General features: G+C 45.7%; 1 protein-coding gene across 1 annotated transcript in view; it reads left to right on the top strand.

Annotated features, from left to right (window-relative positions):
- The window catches only part of BANK1 (B cell scaffold protein with ankyrin repeats 1), a 315,795-nt gene that overhangs the window by 140,212 nt on the left and 150,397 nt on the right, over positions 1–25,186 (top strand). The window contains exon 5 of the mRNA XM_063458569.1: positions 7,062–7,229. Within this exon, the coding sequence (XP_063314639.1) occupies positions 7,062–7,229 (168 nt within the window). The remainder of the gene's footprint in view (positions 1–7,061; positions 7,230–25,186) is intronic.

Raw genomic sequence — 25,186 nt, 5'->3', positions numbered from 1 at the left:
TAAATTAAATATGCTGGTGTACCCAACTTGTGAGCTGTGTTGGCCGCCGGGTGCCTCTGTTGTCATGGCACCCTGCGTGACCGCACAGCTTGCCCACCCCAACGGCTGGCCCTGCTGACACACACTGACGTTACTACTTAGACATCCCTCAATATTAATACAGACATCAGAGTAAACACCAATAAACTGTGGAAACAGAGCTGATCCCCCCACATTTATAAAGGTTTGCTTAGAGGATTTATTGTAAGATTAAATCATGCCTCCTCCTCTCTCTCCCCCATGCGCTGCTCTGTAGGCTGGGAGGAAGTGAAGAGTAATCACAGTCTCCCAGCACAACGCCACCTGTGGCATCATGGGGAACAGCTGTTTAATGTAATGCTTGCAGGACGGCCAGCTGCCCCATAACCTCTTTGTTTCCGTCTCTGCAAAGGGCTCCAGGCACTGCTTGTTGTGAGTGTGAGCCACTGTAAATTAGGGGCAGAGGGCAGAGGGCACTTGCACTGCGGTCAAGACGGGTCTGGGCAGGAGGAGAGTGCAGTGCAATCAGTGAACTCCCCTCCTGTGGGTCACCAGTAGACTGGTGCACCTGCCCAGGATCAGAGCCGGTGCAAGGATTTTTGCCGCCCTAGACAAAATATAAATTTGCCGCCCCCCCATGTGACATCACAATGCCCCACCCATATGATCTGCCATATGAACTAACGCCAGTGCTGCACACAGTGTGTGTTTACATTAAAAAGCCTGCAGGAACCAGCTATAGACACCACAGCCACTTCATTAAGCTATAGTGTCCCTTTAATGTGAGGTAAATTATAGATTAGTGTCACTAATAATATACTAGATTGCCTACTTACAATTAGATGAGGATGATGATGGGCTGCAGTTTGGCTCCACTGATCTGGTGTAGAACAGGATCTCTGGAGGCTGTTTGTAACTGTGGTCACAAAATTCAATGTTCTGGGAGAATTAGAAGCAGCTCCATTTTTTGGGCTCAAGGTCTGGGCCCCAGGGCCTGACGGTGGGTATGCCCATAAGGCCCACTTATAAGTCCACTTATATGTTCCACCCACCCATGAGTTCGCTCACAGGGAGTGGAGTGTGTAGGGGATGTGTTATGAGTTATTGTAGAGGATCTAAAATGTGTGCTTATGGTATGTAGTGTATAGGGATACCAGTTTGTGCAGGTGATGCAGTGTGTTTGTGTGTAGTGGAAGCAGTGTGTATTTGTGTATAAGGGATGTATTATGTGTTTCTGGTTGTGTGTAAGGGATGCATTGTGTGAATCTGTGTTTGTATGCGTAAGGGATGCAAGGTGTGTGTCTGTATGTGTGTGCATTGAGTGTAAGAGATGCATTGTGTTTCTGTGTGTATGTAAGAAAAGCAGTGTGTGTGTGTTTGCATTGTCTGTTTCTGTGTATGTGTGCAAAGGATGCATTGTCTTTGTGTGTAAGGGTTGCATTGTGTGTGTGTGTAATGGATGCATTGTGTGTTTCTCTGTGTGTAAGGGAAGCATGTTGTGTTTCTGTGTGTATAGGGATGCATTGTGTGTTTCTGTGTATGTATAGGGATGCATTGTGTGTGTGTGTGTGTGTGTGTGTGTGTGCGCATAGTGTGAAAGAGCTCCCTGTCTTGCCCCCTGTCCTATAGAGCTGTCCCTTCTTTCCCTTAGAGCTTCTTAACCCTCCTACTTCTTCTTACTCCCCCTTCTTCTTCTTACCCCCTCTTCTTCTTCTTCTTCTTACATCCCCCTTCTTCTTACCCCTCTCTTCTTCTTACTCCCCCCGCTTCTTCTTACTCCCCCCTCTTCTTCTTACTCCCCCCTCTTCTTCTTACTTCCCCCTCTTCTTCTTACTTCCCCCTCTTCTTCTTACTCCCCCCTCTTTTTCTTACTCCCCCTTCTTCTTACCCCCTATTTTTCTTATCTCCCCTCCTTCTTACTCCCCCCTCTTCTTACTCCCCTTCCCCCTCTTCTTCTTACTCCCCCCTCTTCTTCTTACTTCCCCTTCTTCCTCTTACACCCCTCTTTTTCTTATCTCCCCTCCTTCTTACTCCCCCCTCTTCTTACTCAACCCCTTATTTTTCTTATCTCCCCTCCTTCTTACTCCCCCCTCCCCTCTTCTTACTCCACCTCCCCTCTTCTTACTCCCCCTCCCCTCTTCTTACTCCCCCTCCCCTCTTACTCCCCCTCCCCTCTTCTTACTCCCCCCTCCCCTCTTACTCCCCCTCCCCTCTTACTCCCCCCTCCCCTCTTCTTACTCCCCCCTCTTCTTACTCCCCCTCCCCTCTTCTTACTCCCCCCTCCCCTCTTCTTACTCCCCCCTCCCCTCTTCTTACTCCCCCCCCTCCTCTTTCTCCTCTCTCCCCTCTTACCCCCCCTCCCCTCTTCTTACTCCCCCCCTTCTTCTTACTCCCCCCTCCCCTCTTACTCCCCCCTCCCTCTTCTTACTTCCCCTTCTTCTTACTCCCCACCTCCTCTTACTCCCCCTCCCCTCTTCTTACTCCCCCCTCTTCTTACTCCCCCTCCTCTTACTCCCCCCTCACTCTCCCCCTCTTCTTACTCCCCCCTCCCCTCTTCTTACTCCCCCCTCTTCTTATTCCCCCTCCCTTCTTCTTATTCCCCCCTCTTCTTACTCCCCCCTCCCCTCTTCTTATTCCCCCCTCCCCTCTTCTTATTCCCCCCTCCCCTCTTCTTATTTCCCCCCCCCTCTTCTTATCCCCCCCTTCTTATTCCCCCCTCCCCTCTTCTTATTTTCCCCCCTCCCCTCTTCTTATCCCCCCCTTCTTATTCCCCCCTCCCCTCTTCTTATTCCCCCTCCCCTCTTCTTACTCCCCCCTCCCCTCTTCTTACTCCCCCACTCCCCTCTTCTTACTCCCCCCTCCCCTCTTCTTACTCCCCCTCTTCTTATGTCCCCTCTTCTTATTCCCCCCTCCCCTCTTCTTATTCCCCCCTCCCCTCTTCTTATCCCCCTCCCCTCTTCTTATTCCCCCCTCCCCTCTTCTTATTCCCCCCTCCCCTCTTCTTACTCCCCCCTCCCCTCTTCTTATTCCCCCCTCCCCTCTTCTTATTCCCCCCCCTCTTCTTATTCCCCCCCTCTTCTTACTCCCCCCTCCCATCTTCTTATTCCCCCCTCCCCTCTTCTTATTCCCCCCTCCCCTCTTCTTATTCCCCCCCTCCCCTCTTCTTACTCCCCCCTTCCCCTCTTCTTACTCCCCCCTCCACTCTTCTTATTCCCCCCCTCCCCTCTTCTTATTCCCCCCCTCCCCTCTTCTTATTCCCCCCCTCCCCTCTTCTTATTCCCCCCCTTCTTATTCCCCCCTCCCCTCTTCTTATTCCCCCTCCCCTCTTCTTACTCCCCCCTCCCCTCTTCTTACTCCCCCCTCCCCTCTTCTTACTCCCCCCCTCCCCTCTTCTTACTCCCCCCTCCCCTCTTCTTACTCCCCCTCTTCTTATGCCCCCCTCTTCTTATTCCCCCCTCCCCTCTTCTTATTCCCCCCTCCCCTCTTCTTATCCCCCCTCCCCTCTTCTTATTCCCCCCTCCCCTCTTCTTATCCCCCCTCCCCTCTTCTTATCCCCCCTCCCCTCTTCTTATTCCCCCCCTCCCCTCTTCTTATTCCCCCCTCTTCTTACTCCCCCCTCCCCTCTTCTTATTCCCCCCTCCCCTCTTCTTATTCCCCCCTCCCCTCTTCTTATTCCCCCCCTCCCCTCTTCTTATTCCCCCCCTCCCCTCTTCTTATTCCCCCCTCCCCTCTTCTTACTCCCCCCTTCCCCTCTTCTTACTCCCCCCCTCTCCTCTTCTTATTCCCCCCTCCCCTCTTCTTACTCACCCCCTCCCCTCTTCTTACTCCCCCCCTCCCCTCTTCTTACTCCCCCCCTTCCCCTCTTCTTACTCCCCCCCTCCCTTCTTCTTACCCCCTCCCCTGTAGCGTGGCCAAGCTGCTTTCCGGTCCGCAGTGCCCGGCCGGAGTGATGGGAAGGTGCACACTGAGTGTGCACTTCCTGTCAGTCCGGCCGGTTACAGGAAACAGGAACTCCGCGCGGAACCGGAGACCAGCTCGGCCACGCTACAGGGGAGGGGAGGGAGGGGAGAAGCTGCTGCAGCCGTCTGAGCGCTCTTTACAGAGCGCTCGGCGGCTGCAGCATTTAAAGGGCCGGCCCACCGCGGCCGGTCCTAAAAGAATTTCGGGCGGCCTGGGGGGCAATTGCCTCCCTGCCCCCCGGCCCAGCCCGCCCCTGTGTATTAGTCAAGATCTGAACACGACATGCAACTCTTAAAAGACAGTCTTCTAATATATTTGTTAGTCCAATAAAATATAGATTAATGCAGTATCCAGTGATCTCTCTTTGTCTATGTTTCTCTATGTTTCTTAAATATTTTTATCAAATCCATTGCTTTATCTATCTATCTATCTATCTATCTATCTATCTATCTATCCTAAATTATTATGCATTACAGTGACACAAACCAATCACAGGATTCCTAGCTCTATTTAACCATCCCCAGACTGGTAAGTTTTGTGTTGTAGTGGTTTCCATTGTGATAATCCTAACAACCTGGTAGACAGCCACTAGCTGAAGTTAACCCTGCAATATATTTATTGCAGTTTTTCAATAACTGCAATAATTACAATTGAACAGTTAAAGGGTCAGGGGCGGGGCGGAGCCGAGCCAAGTAACTGACTGAACTCACTCTACACAAGCTCCCGCAGTGCAGGCCCAAAACTAACGGATTACCCGAGACCAAATGCTGCGATTCCCTCAAGCACCAGCCCATGGGCAAGAGAAAGCAGCCACGGTCATGCCGATACCACAAGTAACGCCCGACCCGACCGGGAAAAGTGGCAGCAAGCTGAGGCCTAGAGGAGGCACGGGGGAAGGACGGCCGCCTTCCCGCCAGATGCCACCCGCAATGCACGAGTGCAAACCACGCACCCCCCCCCCCTATGGACCAGTGGGGGATATCCCGGTCCCCGCCAGGTGGGTTGCCCCGAACCTCGCACCCGACGACAGGCAAAAAGACCTACACAAGCGAGAAGGAGAAGGGTGCACCTAAGATGGCGGACCAAGCAGTCACAATAGTGTCTAACGAACGAAGACAACACCATGGTGTGGCAGATACCGGGAACCAAGCAAGAGACCCCATTACTGCGATCTTCGAACACTTCTGGGCCAAGCTGCAGGCGTGTTTGCAGCCTGAAGAGCCTCGCCGACACCCTACCATACGGGCTGGAGTCGCAGGTATGCAGAGGAATGGGGGTCCGCCTCAGGGCCACTCTAAGACCCACGCTACCACATCACACACCCGTGGCCTTCCCGGGTTGAGAGCAGTACGGGGCGCACCCCAGAGGTGCCGGCCACACTGGCGGAGTACAAATCAGCGACCACCCAAGCGACCTGGCCAGACTCCCCGCACCACCCCGAAGGGGTTGAGCCTGGGCCACGCTGGCTCCCAGGCTCACGGCCGACTAGCACCAGCTCTCGCACAGCTCCGGGGCAGGAGAGGACTCCCGGCTCTGAACCACTGCGGCACTACCCAGCTGAGACGTAATTCAGGTAGAAGACCTACACCCGAACACGCTGTATCCCGACACAGCTCACCTGCTCTATCAGCCTACCGACCATGCTGTTGCAGGTACGTGACCTGCGGTGGGCAAATTCGAGACACTGTCAAGGGACAGCCTGCCCAAGTGTGGCAGCGCGTGCCTTACTGCACGAGAGCAGGGGAGAGGAACCCCATCGAGGAGGCTGGAGATAGCGGAGACGGGACTTACCTGACACAAGGCATAGGCTGACGGGCCCGCAAGACATGTCTGCTATGTTGCCACCTACCCAGCACAATGCTTGCACCACATATGGGACTTTAAAGGAATGCATGCTGAAGCACGTTTTCTATTGCCCAGTGGCATTTCCTAGTTGTTTGCCTCACCAGTTCTAGTTTAGCATGTTTATCCTACTGTTTATACCTGTTAGCGCTAAATTCTAAATGTCACTTAATTGCATGAAGCTTATAGCCTACTATTTACAATCACGCATGATGCAGTATGTAACCTAGTAATGCCTTAACAAGAGTAGGGACGGTAAAGTACAGCTTAGAGCAATGTGTCCTCTATCAGTCTCAATACCCCAATGAGATATGCTAGGTCGCAAATTAAGCGAGAACCAATGAAAGTCTAGCCAAACCTAAAGCGCAGAATTATTAAACATACTGGTTACGCTAAAGTTATCATATTATAAAAATTGTGCAGTTTAACCCAATGCTCCTATGGTTACAAGTGAATATTCGCTCAAGGATTGCTCTTGGGGCACCATGAGCTTGTCTGTCATTTTGTCATTGCACAACAAAAATAAAGAATGAAAAAATAAAAATAAATAAAGGGTCAGGGGCACTGTACCCGAACCACTTCAATGAGCTGAAGTGGCCTGGGTGCCTCCCTTTAAAGGACCACTCTAGGCACCCAGACCACTTCAGCTTAATGAAGTGGTCTGGGTGCCAGGTCCTTCTAGGGTTAACCCATTTTTTCATAAACATAGCAGTTTGTGAATGGGTTAAGCCTTCCCCTATTTCCTCTAGTGGCTGTCTCACTGACAGCCGCAAAAGGCGCTTGCGTGATTCTCACTGTGAAAATCACAGTGAGAGCACGCAAGCGTCCATAGGAAAGCATTATGAATGCTTTCCTATGTGACAGGCTGAATGCGCGCGCAGCTCTTGCTGCGCGTGCGCATTCAGCCGACGGGGAGGAGAAGAGGAGGATCGGAGGAGGAGAGCTCTCCGCCCACCGCTGGAAAAAGGTAAGTTTTTACCCCTTTCCCCTTTCCACAGCCGGGCGGGAGGGGGTCCCTGAGGGTGGGGGCACCCTCAGGGCACTCTAGTGCCAGGAAAACGAGTATGTTTTCCTAGCACTAGAGTGGTCCTTTAAGCTCTTTGTGTTCGGCCTGGAATAACCATGACACAATACACAGCATACATCAATTTACATACATGTAATTTATACATTGGAATATAATGTCTAATAGCCTATTTAAGTTGCATCTTGCCATAAATATTCACAACCTTCTCACACAGGGGAAGGTTGTGACCATGGATCAAAGGAGAGTACATTTGATGAAAGAGAAGAAATTTCACACAATGAAACTTTAGAGGAAAATGATAAAGTGTATCCACAGAATGAAGACTCCAATGAAAACCCCCAATTAACAGGATATGCTAAGAGCCCTGAAGACATTTCAGAAGGTATTTTTTATATATTAAGTACATTTGTTTCATAAGTTAAACTTTGTTAAAATTTTGAAAGTCATATAAAATATAGGTGTTAACATGGTAGGATATTTCATTAAATATTGAATTTACTTGTAGGTCAACCTAAAATAAATTCTTCCAGGTTCTTAGTATCTCTGGACTAGAACTTTGTGCAAACCTTGTCAATTAAATGTGAAATGTCATGTGATTTTGCATTTGTACCTTGATACCTAAAGCAGAATATTTGATTTGTCTGTTTGTTTTCTACCTAGTATAAAAGGGACATTATATAACTACTACAGCTGGTTATGGTAAAATTATTATCAGTTTCCCTTGTGTGAAAGACATGTTATGAACAAACCAAAAAAAGTGTTGTGCTCAGAATAGATAAATAGTTATCAGATATCTTTGCAAAACAATCTGTAAAAAACTAACCCAAAAGCCCCCAAAAATAGTGATATGTAGGAAGGCTGAGCCTTTAACCCCTTAAGGACACATTACATGTGTGACATGTCATGGTCCTTAAGGGGTTAAACAGAGCCTAAAGTTGTGGGAAGGGTTACGAGGTCTATAAAACACAGGCTTTCCCTTCCTCTGGGCTGAGACAAAACATTTAACCACATTATACACACCATGCACCTATAATGGGTACAAGGTGACTAAAACATAAGAACAAATCAGTAAAGTGTCCTTCTGCTCCCCATGATGGTGGCTACCGTCACACAGTGTAGTTCAGGGCAAGCAATGGGCCTCAGGACCAGGCCCATAATCTGTAGGCAGGAGGCTAGCCTTCAAGCTCCTCCAGGAGTTTGTGGCAAGGAGCGCTTGCCACACTGACTATACCCAAATCCATTCTGGCCTTTGGTCTATAAAGAGATGTCATCTGTTACACATCCCCACACTATAAGGTAGACCTAGCTCTCTATTTTACATAAATGGTTGAACCTGGGACACAAGTATGGTTGTTATACATTATAGACTATCACCAAACTTTTTAGGCAAAATTGGCCGGGGGTTTGGCTCCATTCAAGACCTATTACAAACCACATAAAAAAGCTGAAAAAGTGCACACAATAATAGTTGCCTCCTGTAGTGTAAAAACCTATATGGCATAAAAAAAGAAACATCATGGTGCAGTATGTACCGAGGTGAATCAAGGAGCGAGTGTTGGAAAAACTCACAATCTCTAAAACCTATTAGCTGGTTGTGTTTTTTAAAAGCACCTTTTACCTTTTAATTTTAGCTATGCATTTAGAGATTTATTTCAACACTTAAACAGGTCAGATCACATTAGATAGAACTATTCTGCTGTAATTTTGCAGGCATTAAATCACTGTCTTGTGCTTCTGACACCTCCAACTCCCACTACACCGTTTTATGTTCTATCGAACCCAGTTCGTCCACTAAAAGTCTTGTTACCTCTAGTTCCAACAGAGTCGAACACAAAGGTTTTAAGACAAATTTGGAAGACCTATTGTGTTCTTAGGTAATATTATTTGTAATACTGGTACTCCTTTTCAAAGTTTGCACAAGACCTTGAATATGTTTTCATCCCAACATCAGCTGTCAGCTGTCTTAAGATTAAACCATAGAACCCTCCTCCAGTTTCATTTTCCTGGGTATACAACTAGACTCGATATTTCAGTAAAGCCCCCTTCCCCCCATGGGCAAGGTCCAGCATATCAGGGAAACGTGCAGACCTCCCTGGGCAATTATATCTATTCCCATTTGGATCTCCAGTCTCTCCTTGGATCTCTAAACTTTGCCCTACACATTTACCACAAGGTTGCTACTTTATTTTCTGACTACTCAACCTGCTTCCTAGTTACCTACCAACAATTGCACTGAGATATGTGACGAAAGTTAGAGGGGGAGGACAGGTCAAGAGATGTTTTTTCAGGATAGGTAATACAGTGGCATGTTTAAGGTCAGCAGGAACAGTGCCAGAAGAGAGAGAGCAGTTGAAGATGTGTGTTAGGGTAGGCACAAGACAAGGGGAGAGAGATCTGATGAGGTGACACAGGACAGGATTGAGTGGGCAAGTGGTGGGGCGAGAGGAAAGGAGAAGCACTGCAACCTCTTGTTCAGTAGCCGTGGAGAAAGTCTGAGGGGTAGGAAAGGCATGATCTACTTGTGGTTGAGAAAGAGAACGGCAAGGAGGGGAGAATTCTTTCCTTAGCTTTTCAATCTTGTCGGTAAAGTAGCATGCAAAGCTATCGGATGTAAGGTTAGTTTGGGGGGTGGCCACAGCAAGGCAGAGAAGAGAGTTAAAGGTGTCAAAGAGATGCAGTTAGCGTGTTAATTTAGTATGTCAAGGTTGGGGGCATGTCCTCCTCGAGGTGCATGTTTTTAGCAGGGCTGCAGCAAGGCATAGGTGAGTGTAGTGTTATATGTGGAGATGGCCAGTGAGGGATTGTTGGCAGTTGTGAATCAATTTCAGCTGACAGCTGCTGGAGGTCAATAGAATTAAGGTTCCTCCTGAGTTGAGAGAGGTTAGGCTGAGGTTGTTGGGTGAGGGGGTAATCGAGAGCAAGCGATTAGAGGTGGTGATCAGAGAGAGGAGTGTTGCAGATATTAGATACTGTACATGCATAAGAGAAAATAAGGTCGAGGGTATTGCCAGCTACACGGGTGGGAGAATTAGCCCACTGCAATAGCCCGAGGGAGGAAGTAACTGAAAGTAGTTTAGTTTTGTTGTGAGTATGCATATTCATTGCAAGTGAGACAATTGCTGACAAAGTCTTTTATTTTACCTTGCATGTTGGGCCAGTAAAGAGTATCACAAACTTGTCTGTAGCAAGCCTCAACCCCGATGTGGCTTGAGCATATGTGCAATAACATCTCTGCTCTCAGTGACCGGCACCATGACCCTTGGACCTTTGTGCAAGATACCATTTTGAATGCTGATCTCATCTCTGAAGGACCAATATTCCCTCACAATTGCAGGTGCTGCATCCTTTTCATCTGGCCACCCCACCAGAACTATAGACTTTCTGTGTGCTGTATGAGCTGATGTAGCCGCCAATCTGTGCCATTAAGACAGTCTGCTTGATTAACTTCGGCAAATCATTTTTTTTCCTGCTGCAGCAAACAAGTGTTGGCATTATGTAGTATGACCTTCTCAGGGCCATATTAAGAAACTTCGGATCAATGAAAATGTGAAAATGTTCAGGCTTCCTGATAACTACCATAATGTTTATCTAATCAGTTGGCTCTGATACTGATGTAAGATGTCCGTCAGCTTCATACTTATCCAGTTGCGCTTTTACTCTTGGCTTAATGGATATTGGCACATTTTGTGGGGCACATTGTACCCCTGAAGAAGGTGCATTATACAAAGCACCGAAACGCGCGTCGGGTGTTTTTTCATTTTTATTTTGTATTATGGGCACTGGGCATTGGTTGATTTAATCACTCTCCTACTTTAAACATTATTTTGATATTCACTATCTAATCTTTCTGCTTCTATGCCTATCTAGCTAGTTTATAAGGGAGAGAGGCTTTATAAAATTTTATTGTCAGTTTATTTGAAACCGACTTATTGATCTAACATAACCTTCTCTCCACACTGGCTGTCTGACAGTATCTCTCCTCTGAATCTAGCACTGTAATCCTTTATAGACCTATTTAGATTATTTTGCTGTAATCCTCACTAGCTACAGACTGACTGAGTCATCCACTGTAACTATATTATAACTACTACAGAGACACTTTGGATTCCTCAAACTATACATAATTTTTAAACCTGTGAGTACAGATTCTGAGATTCCACCTTGTAGGGTGCAGTGTCACTAAGAGGAGTATCCTTGATACACCAGGGATAGGGGTAATACATTGGGATTGATTTCTCTCTTTTAAGTTAGTTTTTCAATAAAGATATATCTTTTAGTACCTTGGATCACATCCCTATACATATATGTGAGTTACCCTTACCTGGCTCATATCCTGGTTGCATAGTTGCATTAATTACACTTGTATATACTTTATTTTTCACTTATTTTATGGTCTCACTATTTAGATATTATTTTTCGATATATTAGCCAGTACATTGTTACCCTGATTCTACATTGCTATATATATATATATATATATCCAGGTGATGTACCTGATCTCGGCGCTTTCTGATTAGCTTCAACAATCACAAATACAAGTTTGTGTATATTTTCATGTATGCTGCACTCTGTTCGGAAAAGTCCCAATGATTCCATTAGTTCCTGTCACGATTCGGGGAACCCAACACGCTAACACACACACAGACACACACACAGAAAGTGTGCAGTACCGGTCCTTAGAGTGGCCGGGCTAAGCACACACAGAATAGTCAGGAGACAAGCCGAGTAAGGGGAACCAGAAAACAGAATAACGAGAAACAAGCCGAGGTCAAAGGGTAGGAGAAAGTCACAAAGTCAGTATAACAAGCCAGAGAGTACGTAACCAGAAATCACACGTTCAGAATCAATACTATAAAGCAAAGACCACAACAGGGCACAGATAGACAGGAAAGGTAAGTATTTAAATCCTAGCCTGAATCCTGATTGGCTAACCACCAATAAGTATTAACAAACACACGTGGGGGATATCTATACCCCCCACTGTGTTTGTTGCACTGTAGCTTTAACGCCGGGTCACGTGAGTGACCCCGACGCTTAGATAATAGTGCCGGCTCCCAGCGTGCAGCGTTAGACATGCTGCCGCTGGGAGGAGGAGAGGACACCGCTCGCTTATCGGTAAGGGGAGAGGGGACCGCGGGCGGCGACGGACCGAGGGTGAGTGCTGCGAGAGGATTGCAGCCTCCCCTCACCGCTGCCCACGGAGCCCTGACATAACCCCCCCCTCGAAGACCGCCCAGAGGGCGGGAGGCCGAAGGCTTCAAAGGAAACCGCGCATGAAAGGAGCGGATCAAAGAGGGCGCGTCCAAGTCAGAGACAGAAACCCACGACCGCTCCTCCGGGCCGTAACCCTTCCAATCAACCAGATACTGCAACCGACCTCGAGAGAAATGAGAATCAAGGAGAGCAGCCACCTCATATATGTCACTAGAGACCGCGCGGGGGGCATCGGAACACCTGAGAGACCCAGAGAACCGATTACAGAGCAAGGGCTTCAAAAGGGAGGTGTGAAATGTGTTAGGTATGCGCATGGAAGGGGGCAAGGCCAGGGAGTAAGACACAGGATTCACCCTACACAACACCTTATAGGGACCAAGGAACTTGGGCGCGAACTTCATCGAGGGAACCTTAAGGCGGAGATTCCTAGAGGACAACCAAACCCTATCACCCGGAGCATAAGAAGGAGCCGCACATCTGCGACGATCAGCAAATCTCTTTTGAGGATCAGCAGCACGACAAAGAGCAGCATGGACCTGATCCCACATCTTCCGTAAGGAGGCGAGGTGCTCGTCCAAAGCGGGCATTCCCTTGTCGGAGAACCCATAAGCCACCATAAAAGGACTTACGCCAGTAGAAGAATGAGACACAGTGTTCCTGGCAAACTCAGCCCAGGGAAGGAGATGGGACCAGTTGTCCTGGTGTGCATTCGTGAAACAGCGTAAATACAACTCCACAGACTGATTTGCTCGTTCGGCAGCTCCATTAGATTGCGGATGATAGGAGGAAGTAAACGATAAGGAGACCCCCATTTCAGCACAAAAGCCTCTCCAAAACCGAGAGACAAACTGAGGGCCCCTGTCAGATACGATATCTTGTGGTATACCATGCAAGCGGAATACTTCTTTGGCAAACACCTGAGCCAACTGAACCACAGAAGGTAGCTTCTTAAGCGGAATGAAGTGCGCCATTTTGGAGAACCTATCCGTTACAGTTAAAATTACTGTCTGCCCATCAGATGAAGGAAGATCCACAATAAAGTCCATGGATAAGTGTGTCCACGGTTTCTTGGGTACAGATAGGGGCATAAGGAGTCCCAGGGGTTTAACATTAGGGGACTTACATTGTGTACAGACACGGCAAGCCTGCACGTAATCTACCACGTCTTTTTTGAGTGAGGGCCACCAAAACTGTTGGAAAAGACCCTTGTAAGTCTTGGTAACCCCTGGATGACCAGCCGTTTTGGCCGTGTGAAATAAAGTTAACAACTTCTTTCTGTCTTTTACTTTCACGTACAGCTTACCAGTAGGAGTCTCAGAGGGTGCTTGGGATTGGTATGACTTGATACCATCAAGAAAAAGAGACGAGATAACCAAACGGGTAGTAGCTATTATATTAGTTGTGGGTACAATGGGCTCAGGAGTGGAGGTAATAGAATCTACAGGTTCATACTGGCGGGAGATGGCATCAGCCTTGACATTTCGATAACCAGGCTTGTATGTGATTATGTACTGAAAACGTGAGAAAAATAAAGACCATCTAGCCTGACGAGAGGATAACCTCTTAGCATCTGCGATATAGGATAGATTTTTATGATCGGTTATAACCATGATTTTGTGTCTAGAACCCTCTAATAAGTACCTCCATTCCTTAAAAGCTAACACAATAGCTAATAGTTCCCTGTTCCCAACATCGTAATTCTTTTCTGAATCGGACAACCTTTTTGAAAAGAAACAACAGGGATGGAGGGGTTCGTCATGCGATAACCTCTGTGACAGTACTGCTCCCACACCTGATTCAGAAGCGTCTACTTCCATAACAAAGGGAAGAGAAGGATTAGGGTGGTGCAGTACTGGAGCAGAGGCAAATGCCTTCTTGAGAGTTTCGAAGGCCTTAAGGGCTTCGGGAGTCCAAACCCTAGGGTGTAGACCTTTTTTAGTCAGCTTCGTTATAGGAGAGATAAGGGGTGAAAAGTTCTTTATTAATTTCCTATAATAGTTGGCAAATCCTATAAAACGCCTTAAGTCCTTGGGGAAGTGGCCAGGACAGTATGGCTTCCAATTTAGCAGGATCCATACTGAAACCCTGTTCAGTAATTATATAACCAAGGAATTGCACCGAGGTTGGATCGAACAAACATTTTTCTAACTTACAGTAGAGTCCGTTCTGTAATAATTTCTTGAGCATCATCCTAACATGATTATGGTGTGACTTCAAATCAGGGGAATACACAAGTATGTCGTCAAGGTACACCACGGCACAGACATGCAAAAGATCCCTAAGGACATCGTTTATGAGGTCCTGAAACACAGCAGGGGCATTACACAGTCCAAAAGGCATGACCAGATATTCGTAATGCCCACTGCGCGTATTAAACGCTGTTTTCCACTCGTCATTCTCCCTTATACGGACGAGGTTATAAGCCCCCCTGAGGTCTAATTTGTGAAGTACTTAGAACCTTTCACACGATCAAACAACTCAGTGATGAGGGGGATAGGGTAGGCGTTTTTAATCGTTATGTTGTTCAGACCCCTGTAGTCTATACATGGCCTCAAGTCGCCCTCCTTCTTTGCCACAAAAAAGAAACCAGCACCAGCAGGAGAAGAGGACCTTCTAATAAAACCTTTACTTAAGGATTCCCGTATGTACTCCTCCATGATCTGGTTTTCTTTCTCAGAAGGAGGGTAGACCTTACCCCTAGGAGGCATAGTACCCGGTAACAGGTTTATGGCACAGTCATACTCCCGATGTGGGGGTAGTTTATCTGCTTCCCTTTTTTCAAAAACCAATGCAAGGTCTGCATACACAGAAGGGACAGAAACAGAAAGTGGTTTAGCCGTGGGCACATTGAGTGAACAAACAGGACGTACATGAGCCATACAGTCTCGTTGACAAGATTCCCCCCAGGAGAGTATATCTAAACAACCCCAGTCAAGTACCGGGTTGTGCTTAACTAACCAGGGAAAACCCAGAACGATGGAAGCAGTAGGGGAGTCAATTATTTGAAAGGTTAACCTTTCCTTGTGCAAAGCACCCACAGACATAATGATTTCTTGGGTTTCATGGGTTACCAGAGGTTTCTCAAGCGGTCTACCATCTATGGCCTCAACGGCCAAGGGTGTGGCCTTTTGGATCAAAGTCAAGGCTGCGGTTTTGGCAAAGTTCTCATCCATAAGGTTGTCTGCCGTACCTGAATCAATCAAGGCTTTAGTTGTTATGGTGGTTTTATTGACCAAAAGAGAAACCGTAATAAATGGTCTGGAGATGGACACATGAGGGGACAAAGTCATAACACCCGAGGCCGACCCCTCTCTCGGCCTTAGGTGCTGTAGTTTCCCTGTACCTTAGGGCATGCATTACAGTGGTGCCCCCTCTTACCACAATAAAGGCATAACCCCTCCCTTCTACGGTACGCTCTTTCGGCCTCAGTTAACCCCGTAGCGCCTAATTGCATGGGTTCATGGGATGGTGGCCTAGGAGCGGGTAGTGCTAGTAATGCAGTACTGGGTAGAGCAGGTAACACCCGTGTATCCAGTCTACTTTGACTACGCCTCTCTCTAATACGATTATCAATAAGGGTCACATAGTCTATAACATCATCCAAAAGAACAGGCAATTCCCTGGATGCTATTTCATCCAGTATGTAAGCGGCCAAACCCTCCTGAAAGGCTGTTACGAGGGCGTCATTGTTCCAAACCACTTCAGCTGCTAGAGTGCGGAATTCGATAGTGTAATCTGCTACAGATCTATTACCCTGTCGTACCCTAAGCAGAGCTTTGCCAGCAGAAGCAACCCTACCGGGTGGATCAAATGTGCGTTTGAAAGCGGTCAAAAAGTCTGCAAAGGACATTGGGGAAGCATTCTCCCACATGGGATTAGCCCATGCTAAAGCTCTCCCTGACAAGTGGTTTATCAAAAAGGCTATTTTAGATCTGTCAGTGGGATAGGAACGTGGATTCATCACCAAATGGATGTCAATTTGGTTGAGGAAACCACGACACAATGCTGGGTCACCGCTGTAGCGCTGTGGCGGCGTCATATGCACTACATGGGCAGGAACGGGTACCGGAGTGGGAATGGGCTCGGGCACAGCAGCAGCAGCCTCCTGAACGGCAGGCTGCAAGTGTGCAGTGCGAGCCAGTATGGTTTGCAAAGCTTGAGCAAACTGATCCATACGGTGGTCCAAGCCATCCAATATGTCAGCAGGTTCCATTATGGCCCTGTTGTAATGTCACGATTCGGGGAACCCAACACGCTAACACACACACAGACACACACACAGAAAGTGTGCAATACCGGTCCTTAGAGTGGCCGGGCTAAGCACACACAGAATAGTCAGGAGACAAGCCGAGTAAGGGGAACCAGAAAACAGAATAACGAGAAACAAGCCGAGGTCAAAGGGTAGGAGAAAGTCACAAAGTCAGTATAACAAGCCAGAGAGTACGTAACCAGAAATCACACGTTCAGAATCAATACTATAAAGCAAAGACCACAACAGGGCACAGATAGACAGGAAAGGTAAGTATTTAAATCCTAGCCTGAATCCTGATTGGCTAACCACCAATCAGTATTAACAAACACACGTGGGGGATATCTATACCCCCCCACTGTGTTTGTTGCACTGTAGCTTTAACGCCAGGTCACGTGAGTGACCCCGGCGCTTAGATAATAGTGCCGGCTCCCAGCGTGCAGCGTTAGACATGCTGCCGCTGGGAGGAGGAGAGGAGGACGCGAGCGGCGTGTCAAGAGGAGAGGACGCCGCTCGCTTATCGGTAAGGGGAGAGGGGACCGCGGGCGGCGACGGACCGAGGGTGAGTGCTGCAAGAGGATTGCAGCCTCCCCTCACCGCTGCCCGCGGAGCCCTGACAGTTCCCCTGAAAATAGCTTCAGTTTGGTGCTGCTAGGCTGAAGTGGTGCCCTAGGTGCAAGTTTCATCTTGTCTTTTGAAATCATGACATCACTTGTTGCACCAGAATCCAGCTGGCAGGGTTGGCATATATTATTCAGTCTAAGATTTAGAAACCATTTTTTGCCCATAGACTATACAGCACCAATGCATTCCATTGAGTAAATCACATCATTGCTAAGCAGATGTGCATCTTCAGAATGAGATATTTGTTTAATTGTGTTTAGCTTCCTTTCTTCTTGACAGACATACTCCACCAAAATGATTTAACCTACAACATTATCTACAGGTTTTCCCATATGCAGGACATTGTTCTTTCTTCCTCACATGTATACTTCCACAGTACTTACATGATATAGACTTGCTCACAGGTGAGGTGCTTTGGTGATTATTGTGTTGATGCATGTGCTAGTGGTTCTTCAAGCTTAGCTGTTGCTTGAAGGCTGCATGGATGTTGTCATTCTGTTTATCCTGCTCCATAGCTCTCATATGTTTGTCAGTAAGTTCTGCAGTGCAACATATCTCAATTGCTGCATGTAGGTTTCAATCATGTTTCCTCAATAGGCGACGGCGGGTACTTTCAGTATTAATACCTAGAACTTTTTTATCATGAATAAGTTAATCTCTCAAGGAGCCATACTCACAGCTTGCAGCTTTTTCTCTTAGCCTTGTGACAAAGTTGTCTATTGATTCACCTTCTAACTGTTTGCAGCTGCCAAATATATATCTTTAATAGTGATGTCGCGAACATAAAATTTTCCGTTCGCGAATGGCGAATGCGAACTTCCGCAAATGTTTGCGAACGGGTGAACCGTGCGATCCGCCATAGACTTCAATAGGCAGGCGAATTTTAAAACCCACAGGGACTCTTTCTGGCCACAATAGTGATGGAAAAGTTGTTTCAAGGGGACTAACACCTGGACTGTGGCATGCCGGAGGGGGATCCATGGCAAAACTCCCATGGAAAATTACATAGTTGATGCAGAGTCTGGTTTTAATCCATAAAGGGCATAAATCACCTAACATTCCTAAATTGTTTGGAATAACGTGCTTTAAAACATCAGGTATGATGTTGTATTGATCAGGTAGTGTAAGGGTTACGCCCGCTTCACAGTGACCGACCAAACTCCCCTTTTAACGCACCGCAAACAACCGCAAACAGTCCATTTGCACAACTGCAAACTCCCCATTTGCACAAGGTTGGATACCAAGCTAGCCATGTCCCGTTCCTTGTCCTCACTGATGTCATTGAAGGTCTCTTCCTCCACCCAGCCACGTACAACACCAAGGATCCCCGGAAGGTGACAACAAGCCCCCTGGGACGCCTGCTGTGTTTGGTCTTCCACCTCCTCAAAGCCACCTTCCTCCTCTGACTCCTCTTCTTCAGACTCCTCTCTCTGCGTTGCCTCTCACAAATTTTTGGAACGCCTCAGACTCCACCAGCTTGTATGGTAAAAGCTGGCGGGATAAGAGTTCAGACAAGTCAGCTGTCAGATGTCAAAAGGCCTCTGAGGCACACGAGGAGAGACGAGAGGCACCGGACCGGACCCACGAGACGGACCGACCGGGCCCAGCAGACGAAAACACTACAAACCCCTCACAGGATGCTACAGCCCCTTCTGCAGGTATGAGACTGGACCGGCATCCTTACCAAGCACTGCAGTGTTGCTCCATGCGCAAGCCTCAGACCCAGGCCCCGAACGGGCAGCACCATGACTTTGGAGGGCCAGCACCGGGCTTTATGGACTCTAGCCCACCAGGAGGCTACAGGACTCACCCACCGAATAGCATTGGCAACAATACCCGGCAATCTATGGCTCCTGAATAGCATTGGCAACAATACCCGGAAATCTATGGCTCCTGAATAGCAGTCGCAGAGATACAGCACCCATGGACTGGTGATCCTTAAGGTGCAGCTAAAGCCACTTCGTCTATAGACAGTCATAACAGTTAACCTTTCCACATCATATACATATTGCAATGCATATTCTCTGAGAGCGGTTGATCACGATTCATACTAGGATGTCTTCCATGTTTTAGTGCAAACTAGTCTAACTACTAATATAGTTGAAACATGCTACTTTTATTCATGCCAGACAACCCTGCAGGCCAGACTAACAAACATGCCAGGGCCAATCATAGTTAACCACCTCAGATAGTAACATGGCTCCCTCTATATACAAAGTAAATATGGCTCCCTCTATTTACAGAGTAACATGGCTCCCTCTATATACAGTGTAACATGGCTCACCTCTATATACAGAGTAACATCACTCCCCTCCACATACAGTGTAAACATGGCTCCTCTCTATATACAAAGTAACATGGCTTCCCTCTATATACCGTGTAAACATGGCTCCCTCTATATACAGACTAACATGGCACCCTCTATATACAGAGTAACATGGCTCCCCTCTATATACAGTGTAAACATGGCTCCTCTGTATATACAGAGTAACATGGCTCCCTCAGTATACAGTGTAAACATGGCTCCTCTCTATATACAGAGTAACATGGCTCCCCTCTATATACAGAGTAACATGTCTTCCCTCTATATACAGAGTAACATGGCTTCCCTCTATATACCGTGTAAACATGGCTCCCTCTATATACAGAGTAACATGGCTCCTTCTATATACAGTGTAAAATGGCTCCCCTCTATATACAGAGTAACATGACTCCCCTCTATATACAGTGTAAACATGGCTCCTCTCTATATACAGAGTAACATGGCTCCCTCTATATACAGTGTAAACATGGCTTCTCTCTATATACAGAGTAACATGGCTTCCCTCTATATACTGTGTAAACATGGCTCCCTCTATATACAAAGTAACATGGCTCCCCTCTATATACAGAGTAACATGGCTCCCTCAATATACAGTGTAAACATGGCTCCCCTCTATATACAGAGTAACATGGCTACCCTCTATATACAGTGTAAACATGGCTCCTCTCTATATACAGAGTAACATGGCTCCCTCTATATACAGAGTAACATGGCTCCCTCTATATACAGAGTAACATGGCTTCCCTCTATATACGTGTAAACATGGCTCCCTCTATATACAGTGTAAATTTGGCTCCTCTCTATATACAGAGTAACATGGCTTCCCTCTATATACAGAGTAACATGGCTTCACTCTATATACCGTGTAAACATGGCTCCCTCTATATACAGAGTAACATGGCTCCTTCTATATACAGTGTAAAATGGCTCCCCTCTATATACAGAGTAACATGACTCCCCTCTATATACAGTGTAAACATGGCTCCTCTCTATATACAGAGTAACATGGCTCCCTCTATATACAGTGTAAACATGGCTTCTCTCTATATACAGAGTAACATGGCTTCCCTCTATATACTGTGTAAACATGGCTCCCTCTATATACAAAGTAACATGGCTCCCCTCTATATACAGAGTAACATGGCTCCCCTCTATATACAGAGTAACATGGCTCCCTCTATATACAGTGTAACATGGCTCCCTCTATATACAGAGTAACATGGCTCCCCTCTATATACAGAGTAACATGGCTCCCTCTATATACAGTGTAACATGGCTCCCTCTATATACAGTGTAAACATGGCTCCTCTCCATATACAGAGTAACTTGGCTCCCCTCTATATACCGTGTAAACATGGCTCCCTCTATATACAGAGTAACATGGCTCCCCTCTATATACAGAGTAACATGGCTTCCTCTATATACAGAGTAACATGGCTCCCCTCTATATACAGTGTAAACATGGCTCCTCTCGATATACAGAGTAACATGGCTCCCTCTATATACAGTGTAAACATGGCTCCTCTCTATATACAGAGTAACATGGCTCCCCTCTATATACCGTGTAAACATGGCTCCCTCTATATACAGAGTAACATGGCTCCCCTCTATATACAGAGTAGCATGGCTCCCCTCTATATACAGTGTAACATGGCTCCCCTCTATATACCGTGTAAACATGGCTCCCTCTATATACAGAGTAACAGTGCGGGTGGGGGTCCTATAAAAGAATAATGGGGGGGACCTACTGTCCTCCCCCCACCCCCCACCCCTGCGCGGCGGGTGGGGGCCCTAAGTTACAATAAGAGGGGGACCTACTGTCCTCCCCCTGGCCCCCACCCCTGAGCTGCGGGTGGGGGCCCTATAAAAGAATAATGGGGAGGGGCCCTACTGTCCTCCCCTGAGCGGCGGGTGGGAGCCCTAAATGAAAATCCCCCCCCATCAAAGGTGACTAGGGGTCCCCAAGCCCCTAGTCACCCACCCCCCCACCCAAATAAAAAAGCCCCTACCTACCCCCCTCACCCTAAAAAAATAGTGAGGGGGGAATAAAATTACTACCCTGTAAAGTAAAATTCAACTTACCATTCAACGTCTTCTTTTTTCTAAAATCTTCATTTTTCAGCCCCAAAAAAGGCAAAATAAAAAGCAATCATACCCGTCGAACTTAAAAATAAAATAAAAAACCCGAGCGCAAAAAAAATTCCCGACGAAAAAGAAAAAACCCGACGCTCAAAAAAAATAATCCATCTTCACCCATGAAGGGCTCCGCGCAGACTAATCTCTGCAGGGCTGGGGAAGGCCACAGGGACTTCACCTACCCACACAAAGATGGCGGCGCCCTGAATATAGATCGGGGCAGAAAATACAGATTAATAAATAGGTAATCTGGGGGGCTTAGAGGCATTTGGGGGTCAATTGGATGTAGTGGAGGCAGAAGGGGGGTTAAAAAAAAAACGGGATTCAGCATGACAGTGCCGCTTTAAATTCAAAGATTTTCTGAAATGATCTAAATGTAGATATATATACTCACGCACTGCTTAATATAACGTATTCACTATGACGTAAGCTTAAGCCTGTTTAAATTTAAAGTTGTTTTGAAATTGTCTAAGCCTGTCTAAACACTACCAAGTTGTTGAATCTGACTGATAAACCTCATAATAATTTAACATATAAAATGTGCACGTATTAACATATACCCTATTGTTACAATTGTAACTTGAAAAGCATGAGGAATGCCGTTGGGGTACCACATGCTCATTTGTTATACCTCCATGCACTACAAAAATAAATAATAAAAAAAATGTATGCAGCTTCCGAATGAATCTAAAATGGATGCTGTCCAGGAAGTGGGAGGGTCTGGGAGGGAGGGTCTGCTGCTGATTGGCTGGAATGTGTCTGCCTACTGTGAGGTACAGGGTCAAAGTTTACTCAATGATGACGAATAGGGGGCGGACCGAACATAGCATATGTTCGCCATCCGTGGCGAACGCGAACACAATATGTTCGCCAGGAACTATTCGCCAGCGAACCGTTCGGGACATCTCTAATCTTTAATATATCACACTTTTTGCAGGGATGAAGAAAGCTTCTAATGCATCAAGGATGGCTTTAGTGTCATTATTTTGCTCCTCTGCGAGCTTCAAATTATACTTGTACACATTATAGCACTCACTGCCCATCACCATGCTCAGTGTGGCTGCTTGCACTGCTGCTGGCTTCTCATTCAGTCCTGTAGCTAGGGAATCATCCTCAAACTCAACTCTGAAGTTATCCCAGTTACTGCTGCAATCCCCACTCACCCTCATTGCCTCAGGTAGTGGAATGCTGTTAGCAGCTGCCGTGATGCTGGTTTCCTTGCTTCCAAAGCTCAGCTTGCAGGACAGTAGTAGCTGTAATTGCTACAGGAGTCACAATCACTTCCAAAGTCTCTCACTGTAAGACTTGCAAGCTCACCTGTTTCAGGTGATGTAAATAAAGATGCTGCAAGCTATTAGTGTATAGCAGCCATATATCAGGAGATACAGGAAGGAAACACATGCAATAGAGAATAAACCATAGAGTTAGTTGCATGTAAACCAAACATAAAATCCATAACAGCTTCCTTATGCACCCCATAAACCCCCCAAATTGTCATCTCCTTCAGGAGAGAGTCTAGATCAGACTCCAGTCACTAAAAGGGGTACACCCAGGGAGTCACCTTTAACAGGGCTGTCGTGTACTGGGTCTCCAGGAAGAGAGAGGCTGAACTCTCCTGGCTATGTCTTTTTTTTTTTTTTTTACGTGGCTTGGTGAGCATAAAATGAAACAGTAAACTTTTTTATTTTACTTTTATTTATTTTTTTCAAAAGGAGAATTTATCCACAGCCAGGTAGGACAGGAAAAAAAGACTGGATAACCTGTCTGGGAGGAGGGTTATTTATAGTTTTTATTTCCTGTCCAAAGAGCCAAGTGGGTGGAGCCAACCCTATTTTAATGCTGCCATGGATTAGCTAGAAAATAAATCTTCTTGAGCATAAACTATGGAGGTAGACAAAACCAGGAACCCCTCAATGAAACACTATAACATCATATTGTATTACTATACAAAGAAAAACTGGTTTCTTTAAACAGTTTTGGGCATACCAAAAATGTAATCCCACAAACATGAATAATTAATGGAGCATCACACAAAAATAATTATTACCAGATGATTCTATTCTTTTTTTTCCTCTTAGGATGAATGTACTAGTTGATAATTATATGATGATTTCTAATGTTTAATTCTCATAATTGTGTGATTATTTTATAATTTATAAGAGACACAAATCTCAGTGTTTTTTTTTTTTTTAATAATTACATGAAATCTGTATGCATTTTGAAGCCAGTAAGAATCATTAGATTGTATCAAACAGTCAACTGCTTTTGATTTTCCTGTCAAAAAAGCTGACATTTTAATTAGTTAGGTTAGAAATCCAATGTGCAAGCATGCTTTCTTGAGATAAGATAATATGGGATCAATTAGGCTCATCATGGCAATGTTAATGCATTGTGTAGGATTCCTTACTGTTTGTGTATGCAATTTTTCCTATTTACACAGTTTATAAAATGTTCCCTGAAGAAAGGACTTACATTAAAAATAATTAACTAAATACAATGCACCACTAAATGGTATTATGTCAGACTAAAGAGTAGCTCCAGAAAAGCATTTACCGACATGCAAAATGTGGGAAAATGCTGCCAAACTATTCTAAGATTGTTCACATTCGAGTAATCTACATAACCCTACTCTTTATAGTTACCATAGATGCAAGATACAAGATACACCCAGCTGATAGATTTTTACAGTATTCAATTTCACATTATTAAACATTGCATATACACGGCACTACACCCCTTTCTGTTTCTTTCATCATTTATTTCCCTTTATTAGATGTGAAGACTGTGATATGGTAAGGGTTTGAGAGAGTTTTTCCCAGAAATATGTTCAATAGATAAAGTTAAAGCATGGATTCACTCCCTTGTCTTTTTTTTTCTCCCAGATAGGGTAAAAGAAGACCGCTCTACAACTTTTGTAGGTGTGGTCTTGCCAGCAAAAGTATTTAATGTGCTTTTAGGTGTATGTAGATTTCTTAATATACATTCACACCTACCTGCTGTGTACCTGCTGTAATGGTTATGGTGCTTGAATTCTTCCTTTAAGTCTGGCATCAGCCAGCATATGTAATTAACTTCTAATGATAGCATGTAAATTCTACATACTCCCGAGTAGCTCTTTACTTTACATGTACCTTTCATCAGCACATAGAATTAAAAGTTGTCGACAAAAACAAGATCACAGTGGCAATTCAATTATCATTTTAGGCCTTTCAGCAACACAATCCTGTAATATTCACAAAGGCCAGGTAAGGGTCGATAGTGATTATCCTGGTTCATTTAAGAATAACCTTAGCAAAATTACTTTTTTGTTTCTGTGCTGTAATTTATTTCTGTTTTACCTGGTTTCACCCTCTGCACAACTTTTTCTAGCCAATGCAATAAACTCAAAGTACTAAATTACATTCCAGTACTGCTTGAAATCTCTTTTAAAGGTAATACATTTAACAAAATTGATATTGGATTAAGGAGATCCTGAACAAGTAGCATTTATCCATAGAGTGGATTTATATAGATAAATACATGAACAATTCCTATGAAATTACTAATCTTTAGCATACTTGCCTTCAGTATGTTGGATCTAAAAAGATTAAAAGAAGCACAGAGATTATAGTTTAGTCGGAAAAGCCAATTATAAAAACTCTGATGTCCTAAATTGTGTCTTTTCAGAAAGAAAATCTATAATGAGTCATTGCACAAAATTGTCAGCCAGCCACTTCTGCAGATATTGCTTTGGAATTTCGTAAAAAGCTGTAGATATTCAGATGCTCAATCCTGCTTTTGGTTCAAATATAAA

This window comes from Pelobates fuscus, chromosome 6 (assembly GCF_036172605.1).
Source record: "Pelobates fuscus isolate aPelFus1 chromosome 6, aPelFus1.pri, whole genome shotgun sequence".
Lineage (NCBI taxonomy): Eukaryota > Metazoa > Chordata > Amphibia > Anura > Pelobatidae > Pelobates > Pelobates fuscus.
This window is presented reverse-complemented; position numbering and strand designations above follow the sequence as displayed.